Genomic DNA, 11491 nt, shown 5'->3' on the forward strand with positions numbered 1-11491 from the left:
GGATAGATTATATCCGTCACTGTAGAACTGAGGACTGTATGTTTCATACTATTTACACAGATACGTTATATAACGATATATATCGAACATTCAGGTATGAAAGCTTAGTCGGTTCAAGTAAGCTTTCAGCAGATTCCTGGCTGTTGAAAAATGACGGATGCTTTTGACAGAATCTGACCCTGAAGTTTCACTATCTATTAACTGTTTATGTACAAGAAGTATGGAGCATATCACAAATCTGAACCAAAACTTAACCAAGTTGTTTTCTTTTGTCATGATTAGGCCTCATAGTGAGATTGTCCAATCAGCGAGCAGAACTACTGACCTATCATATAATCAGTAAAAATCTAAGATGGGTCTCACGGACCTCAAAGTAGACCCTGTATCGTCTGTAACAGCCATCTTTAATTTTCCTACACCCACTTCACTCATTTCACATGAAAAGTCTGGTATATATATTTGTTATTTGGTACTGTTTTCTATAAGGAATAATTCCGAGTTAGGAAATTAATTGAAAATAATCAAGTTTAAGATTTCATTAATACGATTAAATTAAACATTTCAACAAGGTTGAAGGAGTTGTAAAATCAAAGACTGGACTCAACCGTAAACTGTACCCAAATCTCTACTTTACTAAGAATGTGTAATCGTAAAATACCCCAAGCATTGTGGGTATCATGTTTCAACTTAAAAAGTAATAATATCTCTAGTTTCCGGCGAAGGTGTAAATATAACAAGCGTTGAACATATGATGTACACTTAGTTATCCGCCTTGCAGCATGTTTTAATTGTTTTTGTTGGTTGTTTTTATCGACGTACACATCAATTTTCCTAACATTCAAACATGAATAAAATCAAAAGTATGAATATTTATGAAAATGTTCTAATTGTTGTGGCCTGTGTACGCTTAAACACGATCCACTCTTATCATGAGCATCTTACCTTTCAAATCAATAAAGAAAACCTATTTCAGTATTCCTCATATAAAGTCCTCTAAAGGAGACGATGTACGTGAATGATGTAAGCTAAATACAGGAGCTGGTGGTGAAGAATTGAAAACGTACTGAAACCACAGAACTCAACATTCAAAATATACTACCAACGATCACTAAAATGGAACCTGGGAAACAGTTGCCACAACGAGTATTACATAATCTGTGTTTTTATGTACTATCTTTAAATATAAATACAAACTAAGTTTGAAAACCCGAAACAAACCGATGAATGAAAGTTGCATAATTCTGTCAAATATTCATTTTAAGCTGTAAACATAGTTGTGTAAACAGTAATAGTGCTGAATTGGTATTTGCAGTGTATAATGTATTTACTCCATGTAAATTCATTAATTATTATCAAAGAGGCATAACTGATAATAGTGGAAATGCCAACATGATAAAATCATTTCAAGGAAGGATTAATCATTCCGTCTGTGAGTGACCAATATCTCAGCATATGTTCATATTACTCGATCGTGCTGGCAAACCAAAAATCATAAATAAACCAGTCTGAAATTGTGATAAATTTCAGTGCAATCTACCGCACCTTAGATGAATAGGCCATCTGTTTCTCGCCTTCCTTATGATACTGTTGAACACTGATACGAAAAAAGCATTTGACTGGAAACATTCTTTGGCACCTCAACTGACGACAGGTATCAAGTACGGAGTGTGCAGTCGTTCAGATACATGTACATGTACAGTACGACAAGAACACGCATACACATTCCAATTTCGGGATATGCTTATTTCATTTGCCCTGCAACAGAATAATCAGGGTTATCCTCTACTCCAGATATAGTATCATACGGCGAGCTAACAGTCTCAGAAGTATTGGTTCCCCTATGACAATGGTCATAGTCGTCTTCATCTGTGTTCTTTTCGGCCGAACTGAGTTGGGCAACTGCCTGGTTTGCAGAGGCAGCAGTGTCGTAGTCATTCTGTTGTGTCTGAGTGTTGGCTTTCTTTTGTGGAAGTGATTGTAACCATAACTATCTTCTCTAATAGTTCCTGGTTGAGCCACCGAGGCTGTTGTATCGTAGTCACTGGTCTGTTGGGCGGGCTTGTCTCCAATGTGATCATACTCGCCTTCAGCTGCAGAGGGTGTTGAATTGTCGTTTGCAGTTAGCTTCCCAGCAGGTTCGATTGTGAAGTAAGTGTTTGTAGTTGGAGGAAGACCCATGTCGTCCGCGGTAGCGTAGTCATAGTCACTGTTGTGTGTCTTCAGGTCCTGGATTTCATGGTAGTTTTCCTGTGAGATCTTACCGGCTAAACTGTAGGTCATGCCAGACTTTGCATCCTTCGGAAGTGATGCAGTCTTCTCCTTCCCTTCGCTTTTCGCTCGTCTGGAAGTTAATGTACAGACACAGGTAACCTTAACACTAATAGAGGTGTATATAGTAGCGTTATGAACATACTTCATTGCAATCTTAATGCAAGTAATCAATATAAATCTCTAAGGGTTATTCATGAACTATTCAGTGATGTTCCAAACCTTTGAAAGCTACCTTGGTAACCCAAGTTGGAGCATGCGTGTTGACAGTTTGTCAGTATCACATGTTGTAAATTCGATAATACAAGTCAACTCTACAGACATACAAAATGGAGTAATTAAATACTTACCTGTGCCGTATGATCCACACTGACACCAATGTGACAACCAGTACAACTGCGACTGTGGCCACAACTCCTCCAGCTATTGCACGAGCGTTACTTTCTGCCTGTCCTGAGATCATATCAATCATTGTTTCAGTACATGTGACGTATTGTTATATACATAGGCGAACAAACAATTAAGTTGTGAATGGATAAATTAAGGGTGGGCGATTAAGGTCACCGATGCAAATTATCAGTTACCCATGCCTGCTGTAAGAGAGCCGTCTAACACTACTGGTTGATACATATATCATAATTGCTTAGATCAAGTTGTAACGTTAATCACTGGATCGCACGGGTTAGACTATTGGTGGCCACATAGCTGAAATATTGGTGAGTACGCGTACGGCGTCAAACAAATTCATATAGATTACCGGGCACCCATGATTATCATAAGAACAGATCGGAACTTATGCCCTGCAAATAAATATATGCTCTTGATTTTAATCACTGGATTGTTTTAGAATGTAACTATTTATTTGTTTGAATTGTATTGTGTAAGTCAACACACACAATAATTAATTGCATTTACGTGTGTGTGAGGACATAAATCATGAATGATTTTACACGTTGTCTTTTGCGTTTACTAGTATTCCATTTCTGCAGCTACAGCTGTCAAAATGTTCCCTCTTAATATCAAATTGGGACCTGAATGTATTGCAAGATGCAGATATATATGAATGCAACTAGTTATATGTTTGACGAAATCATAATGATGTGAATGTATTAATTACTGGCCTTTCGGAACAAAGCCGGCAAGTACGATATTAATCTTTCAGTGACGTTCCTAAAATTAAGACCCGTGAAGATCCGGGGTAGGTCTTCAGCAACCCATTCTTGTCATAAAAGGCGACTGCTTGTCGTAAAAGGCGACTAACGGGATCGGGTGGTCAGGCTCGCTGACTAGGTTGACACACGTCATCGGTTCCCAATTGCGCAGATCGATGCTCATGCTGTTGATCACTGGATTGTCTGGTCCAGACTCGATTATTTACAGACCGCCGCCATATAGCTGGAATATTGCTGAGTGCGGCGTAAAACTCAACTCACTCACTCACTCACTCACTCCTAAAATTAAAATCATCATTGGCAATGAGCTCTGACATCCTAAGTGTGAATTTATCCTTAGTTACTTGACTGGAGATATGCATGGCGTTGTTTTGGGTGATCTTGATCGTCTTCATATAGCTTGAAATTAGCTGAGTGCAGCATTGAACTAAAAAAACCTAACAAACCTGATGATATGCTGTCATTTGTAGTGGAATCATGGCTGTATGTTGTTCTTGTGTTTGTACCTGTTTGATCAAAATACACGTGTTGGACTTATTGAGATTAAAATGGCAATGAAATATCCCAGAAGTGATCGGACAAGGAATATAATTGTGCATTAGTTATAATTTAGTATTTCGTGGCTGTCTACCTGTGGTTGTGAGTGCGCCAGGTTCACTTGTCCCATGCAATGGCAATGTGACTCAAGCATAATATCGTACAGTTTTGTCATCATACAATTAAGCATCAGTAATACATCAATAATATGGAACTAAACGAAAAATACACGCAAGATAAGGTATTATTAATCACTATTTACAATGGTAGTTTACATTTGTTTACGCAAGGACTGGTGATTTCTCATTCTACTATTGAACATACAGGTATATGTACTACATGATATTTACTGAAATTACTTGTACAATGTGTGTACAATAGCATGTCTATTGTCCGTCGTTCTTACCTTTGATCAAAAGCCAAATTGATGAGTGCTTTCGGATATCTTTGAAGTGGATATGTAGAGGGAGTTCAGTTGTTACGTTGAGTCTCTCAAACGGTTTGAACACTGTTGAACATTTCTTCGTTGTGATTTCATTCCCAGGTCGGACAGACAAGCATATTCTTCCATTTCCCTGATTCAGTCTCACATCAAGAGCATATACTGATATCCTTGTGGCAGTGTCATCAGACTTGAAACTGCACACGTTAGTGTCGTTTTGTTTTGAGCAATCGGGCATAAGTTTGTTTCCATGGTTAATCGCGGCTTGAGATAACTCTACAACACCTCTGCTGATGTTCAGGGAATCACCTTCTGGAACATTTATAGTATCAGACATTATATACGAGGCGATAAATCTACCTACCTTAATATAGAAATCCTCAAAACTTCGTTATCATACTAGGAGAAATATCAGGATTGCCGGATGATAATTTCTACCTTTCTGATGAGATAATGATTGCTTTATGTGCACATAGGTGCCGTGCCCACACATGATTATCCCTTAGAACTCCAGTTAAATCATATTTGATACTTTATGCTGGTGTTGGCACATGACATTATTTAATTTAATGAAGATATATACACGTGTTGAACGAAACCGTGGTATTATTATCTCTCGCAGGTAGAGGCAGAAATTCAAATCTATAACAAAGCCTGCAAATGTACCTAAAAAAAAACAGCATGCGACTAATTTGACATCTGGTACAACATAGAAGCGGATTGCATTTATTTTCATTATTCTCAATAATTACTAGGGTTAACTGTGAATGCTTTGCTATAACATGTTTCACAGTTTTAAGTCCCTAGAATAGTGATCTATCTTCAGTTGTTGGCGATCCTCAGTCTTATTTTATATTGTATTTTCCTAATTTGAAATCATATTTAGAGATATACGCTAGTTTTATTTTCTATTACTGTGATATACCAGTTGGTTTTACTGTCCTTCGTCGACAGGTTTTTAAAATTTGTGCATTTGTCATGAATTTATAACTATGGCACCCATGAAAGGCCACCTCCTCGTGGTGGGTGCTGGAGTCACGCTAAGCGCCTTTCAACCCCCGTTGTGGACCCGGGGGGATATTTTTGGTCCACCAACCCGTTTGCCGTGGGTTGCGCCCCTGTGTCGGTGGAGGACGGGAGGCTGGTGGTTGAGGGCACTTGGAGCCTGGAACCGTGTTCCTTTTGCCCAACACACCACTTCGCCCCTTACTTCACCTAGACGGGTGGTAGAACTGGCCAGTTCTATCAATCGGCTGGTCACGTCATGCCCTGTGCATGGAAATGTTTTATTTGGATTAATCATGACATACAAAATTGTTGATTAAAGACTGTGACAACCTTATTATTGCAAATTTACATTTTGCCTAGAGTCCTATGCCAGAAGGCGGTGGCTCATGGGCCAATCTGGTGGTATAGACCTCTGAATTCTGAGTTTCTTAAGAAGAATGTCAAAGCCGAACCAGCTAGACACTTCTTCTTTTTGATTTCTTAGCTATTTATGTCTGTATTTCTGGAGTATAGCATCCCTGTAGCTCTGATCGTGCAGTTTGGTTTCCACTGCAGGGTCGTCCTTATTGACACTCGATGGCGGGTGGAGATCAGGGTTGCTGAAAATCATTATAATACTATGGCTCACAACATTCCCCTGGTTCAAAACGAATAAACGTAGACACCTTTCAACATCATCTGATGATGAAGTCTCTTCAGCGGTGGTGGATTCATGGCCAAGATTCTTGGTTATTGAAACCGCAGATGGAAGTCCATTGAAACTGAATCCCTTTGCTATATCGATGGGTATCAAAAGTGTCTGTGGAGAGGTAGCAAACGTCACACGTCTTCGTTCTGGCTCCCTTCTTGTTGAATGTGCCCGGAGGCAGCAATCTGTAAACTTGTTGGGATTACAACAATTTGTTAATACACCAGTTGTTGTCTCTGTGCACAGGACATTGAACTCTTGCAGAGGTATCGTCCGTGACAGATCTCGTTGTCTGGCGTATATGACAGAAGAAGAAATTGCTGATGAATTGAAACACCAAGGCGTAACTGCTGTTAAGCGGTTTACCAGAAAACAGGAGGCAGATATAATTAAAACTAATACTTACCTGTTCACCTTTGGGCTGTCGTCTCTACCAAAAGCTATTAAAGCTGGTTACTTTAATATCCCAGTTGATGTTTACATCCCTAATCCGCTGCGATGTTTTAAGTGCCAAAATTTGGACACGGTGCCAAGTCATGCACTCGTAAACCAGTATGCTCCCGTTGCAGTGGGGCTCATGATAATACTGAATGTACCAAAGACATCAGATGTGCTAACTGTAATGGTGAGCACATGGCATCGTCAAATCATGTCCTAATTTTGAACTCGAGTCAAAGATTCTCAAAATCAAAATCACTAACAACCTCTCCTACCACGAAGCCAGAAAGTTAATACCTGCACAGTCTCAAACCACTACAACTCGATCATATTCAGCCACTGTTTCTTCCCTGTTCATCATCCTGTAACAAAGGTTTCAATTTCATGCCAGACAGCCATATCTTGGGTAAAGGCCAAACAAGTTACACTCGATGACTCCACCCAGTCCTCTCAAAATGAGCAAAGTTCGTCAACAACTGCCTCACAGACAGAACAAGAACCAGAGACACAATCAACTCCAGGAAACATAAGCCATTTGTCAAATAAAGAAAGAAAAAGATGCGTAGGGCAAAGGCCCTCCAGCATTTAGAGGTACCATCTACCTCGTCAACATCCGTGACGGTTCATAATCCGTTTGGACCTCTTGATATGGAGGTCACTCCCTCACAGCCAGGACGAGGGAGTAGACATTCTTCGCGGTCAAGATCCCTGTTGAACCGCCATGAACAACTCTATTAATTTAGTACAATGGAATTGCAGAGGCCTTAGGAATAATTTTAATGATCTACAGTTATTATCACAAGATTTTAATCCATCGGTTTTAGTTTACAAAGAGACCTGCTTGAAAAGTACAGATAAGTTTGAATTGCGTCGGTACAATTCATTCCATTCATTCTCACCTCCAGGCGATAAAGCCACTGGCGGCGCCTCTATTCTCGTGAGGCAGGGTGTTATCCATAGCTCGGTTCCTCTTAAAAGCAATCTTCAGGCTATTGCTGTCCGTCTTTCTTTACAGATAACCTTTACGCTTTGTTCTTTGTATATTTCTCCTTCTTCAGCTCTTCAGCAGTCCGATCTTCAGGATCTCTTTGACCAACTTCCTCAACCATGTATAATCATGGGAGATCTAAACAGCCATAATCCTTTGTGGGGTAGTGCCGATACCAACAGTAAAGGAAAAATCATTGAGGACTTCATTTCAAACAATAATTTATGCATCTTTAATGATGGATCTGTCACATATTTACACCCTGGTTCAGGAACGTATTCTGCACTCGATCTGTCGCTCACAGACCCAAGTATTTATAACGAATTTAAGTGGTCTGTCCACGATGACCTTTGTGGAAGTGACCATTTTCCTACAATACTTTCCGCTATAAACCCGAGTGATGACCCATCTACAACAAGGTGGAATTTTAATAAGGCTAACTGGCCATTATTTCCAGACATTGTGTGCTGACAAATTGAAATCTGACTTTTTGTCAATGTTTCAGATCCGATTGAGTTGTTCTCTGCTAAACTGAAGAATATTGCCGATGAAACGATTCCTAAGGCTTCTGCTAAACCACATGTTCGTAAACCATGGTTTACTGATGATTGTAAACAAGCTAGGAAGTGTAGGAAGAAGGCAGAGAAATACTTTCGACGTCACCTACAGTTCACAATTTAGATAATGTTAAAATAAACAATGCCAAGGCTCGGCGTACTTTTAAACAAAGTAAACGTCAGTCTTGGAAGAACTTTTGTATCAAAGATTAATTCCCGTACGCCAATGACGAAGGTGTGGAACATGATACAGAGAATCAAGGGCAAAGGTAGAAATTCTAGTGTTCATCATCTCAAAGATGGAGACGATCTTTTAACTGATAAAATTGACATTGCAAACAAGTTGGGTGAAACTTTGGCTACACATTCTCACTCATCAAACTATAATCCAAAGTTTCAGAAATATAAAGATCATCACGAAAACTTAAAATTAACTTTCACTCTGCTAATGGTGAAGATTATAATGAAGTATTTTCCCTACATGAGCTGAATACTGCCTTAGCGCAAGCTCATGATACGGCAACAGGTGCTGATAATATCCACTATCAGCTCTTGAAACATTTACCCAACGCATGTCTTGAAACACTTCTGAACATTTTTGATAATATTTGGACAACAGGACACTTTCCTCCTTCGTGGCGTCATGCCATTGTTGTACCGATACCTAAGCCTGGCCGGGATCATACAGATCCATCAAACTACAGACCTATTTCACTAACTAGCTGCGTTTGCAAGACCATGGAACGCATGGTCAATAATAGATTAGTATGGTTTCTGGAATCAATAATCTTATTACTAACATCAATGTGGTTTTCGCAAAAATAGAAGCACTATTGACCATTTGGTTCGGCTGGAATCATTTGTTAAAAATTCCATTGTAAATAATCAGCATACTGTATCAATCTTTTTCGACCTGGAAAAAACATGATACAACATGGAAACATGGCATTTTAAAGAGATTTACATGACTTTGGTTTGAGAGGCCGTTTGCCTCAGTTTATAGCACAGTTTTTAGCAGACAGACAATTTCAAGTTCGTGTTGGATCAACCCTGTCTGACCTTTATAATCAGGATCAGGGGGTTCCACAAGGTAGTATTTTGTCTGTTACTTTGTTTAGCATAAAATAAATAGTCTTTCAAACGTATTAAATGACTCAATAGATGGGTCATTGTTTGTGGATGATTTTAACGTTTCATGTCGTGGTAAAATATGCATACCATCGAGAGACAATTACAGATGTGTTTAAATAAAATTCATAAATGGTCACTTGAGAATGGCTTTAAATTTTCACAGATAAAGACCAAATGTATACATTTCTGTCGAAAATATAAACCTCATAAAGATCCCGAACTGTACTTGGATGGCTCTCAATTAACGTTGTAAAGGAAGCCAAGTTTTGGGACTGATTTTTGACAAGCATTTGACCTTTTTACCACATATTAAGTCTTTGAAGACTAAATGCCTGAAGGCACTCGATTTATTGAAAGTCGTGTCTAATTCAAGGTGGGGAGGGGATCAAGCTACGCTCCTACACCTTTACAGATCACTTGTCCGCTCGAAGCTTGATTACGCCTCTATCGTATATGGTGGGGCCTGTAAAAGCAACCTCAAACTACTTGATTCTATCCATCACCAGGGTCTAAGACTTTGTCTTGGGTCTTTCAGAACCTCTCCCATTGACAGTCTCTACGTTGAGGCCGATGAGCCATCTTTAAAACTTCGCCGTATCAAATTGTCCCTACAATATATCACAAAGTTATATTCTAATGAATCAATCCTGCTCACACTTGCGTTTTTAATGCTCTTTATGAGGATTTGTATAATAAAAACCTTCACTTGTCCCACCTCTTGGGATAAGAATCAACAATATATTTCTGCTGCTGGCATTGAGTTGGAGAATATATCTCCTTCCCGTCTTCTTTCTTCTCCTCCTTGGCAATTGGATTTAGGCCACAAGTCGACCTAACACTCAATAAATTTAAAAATCAGAAACTAATGACTTACAATATAAAACAAGAATATAATCAATTAAAAGTAAATATAATACCTATAAATCCTTATTTACAGATGGGTCCAAGGATGGCGGCGCGGTTGCTTGTGCCACTGTCATTGGGTCCAAAACAATATCTTCAGACTACCCAATGACAGTTCAATTTTCACAGCAGCAGAAGCAAACGCAATACTAACAGCTCTTAAATATATTAATAAACACCGTAAATATAAACAATATATCATCTTTTCAGATTCTCTTTCGTGTCTTCAGGCTATAAAAAATCTTTCTTGCAAACATCCACTTTTATTAGAAATTATTGAATTGTATAATGAGCTTGCTACTGGCCAATGCGACATCGTCTTTTGTTGGTTACCCAGCCACGTTGGCATTTCTGGGAACACGATGGCTGATATTGCTGCTAAGGCTGCACTCAACAAATCTGTGACATCACTTCTGCTCCCATACTCTGATTACAAAGCTTGCATTAGATCTTACATCCGCGATCTGATGCAAAGAAGTCAGGACACCCAAGTAGGTATCAATAAATTACATGAAATAAAACCCTATATCGGTTACACTTACTTGGGTTGTCAGTCCAGATTTGAAGAGGTCATCATACGACGATGTCGTATTGGCCACACAAGATATACGCATGAGTACCTATTGAAGGTGAGGATCCTCCGTTTTGTATCCCTTGTGATGAACGAATCACGGTCAAGCATGTCTTGCTTGACTGTGTTGAATATTCCATCACAAAGGGATATTTATTCAAAGTAACAACTATGAAGGATCTTTTTAGTCATATAAGTTCTCATTTAATTATTGCCTTTTTAAAAATTAGACTTGCTAACTGATTTGTAAATAGATATATATTTTATTATTGGTAGTTTAAATTAGTAACTGATATTGTTAGTGGCTGTATCCTCGAAGGGGTTGAAGTAGCGTAAAATTATTGTCCTCCTGAGGAGGGTACGTAAGTCCCAAAACATTTAGTCAATTTAAGTGTACCAGGTTTTTAATCGTAGAATATGTGTACTTTTAATTTATGGCTAGGTTTCTCTTCTGTCGCCAATGGCTGAAGGGATGGTGTAAATCCAGCTAGGGTCCATGCAGGAAGCAAATGTACTGTAAGTCCCCATGGTCCCTAGTATGGTGATCTACCTTCAGTTGTTGGCGATCAATAGCCTGTTTTTATATTGTATCGCCTTGTCTAGTTCAAATGTTTTAGATTTAGTTACTAGTTTTATATCTATATCTGTGATAATCTAGTTATTTTACTGTCCTTCGTCGGCAGAATTTTATAATTTCACTTAAATTGTTGATATATTTATAACTTGCTTTAGTCACGATATGGCTGAAATATTGCCGATGTGACTTAAAATCTTAACTCACTCACTCA

At 38.8% G+C, this 11491-nt stretch overlaps 1 protein-coding gene across 1 annotated transcript; it reads right to left on the reverse strand.

Moving 5' to 3' along the window:
• Positions 1–763: 763 nt before the first annotated feature.
• LOC124277844 lies at positions 764–4755 on the reverse strand. Its single transcript, XM_046713560.1, has 4 exons — positions 4384–4755; positions 3887–3946; positions 2619–2721; positions 764–2341 (listed from the first exon to the last, which is right to left on the reverse strand). Exons 1-4 carry the CDS (start codon positions 4655–4657, stop codon positions 1783–1785), a joined length of 996 nt encoding a protein of 331 aa, XP_046569516.1. The 5' UTR covers positions 4658–4755; the 3' UTR covers positions 764–1782.
• Between the last annotated feature and the right edge of the window lie 6736 nt (positions 4756–11491).

The sequence above is a fragment of the Haliotis rubra genome, unplaced genomic scaffold, assembly GCF_003918875.1.
Source record: "Haliotis rubra isolate DU_JTF1 unplaced genomic scaffold, ASM391887v1 Scf2283, whole genome shotgun sequence".
Classification (NCBI taxonomy): Eukaryota; Metazoa; Mollusca; class Gastropoda; order Lepetellida; family Haliotidae; genus Haliotis; species Haliotis rubra.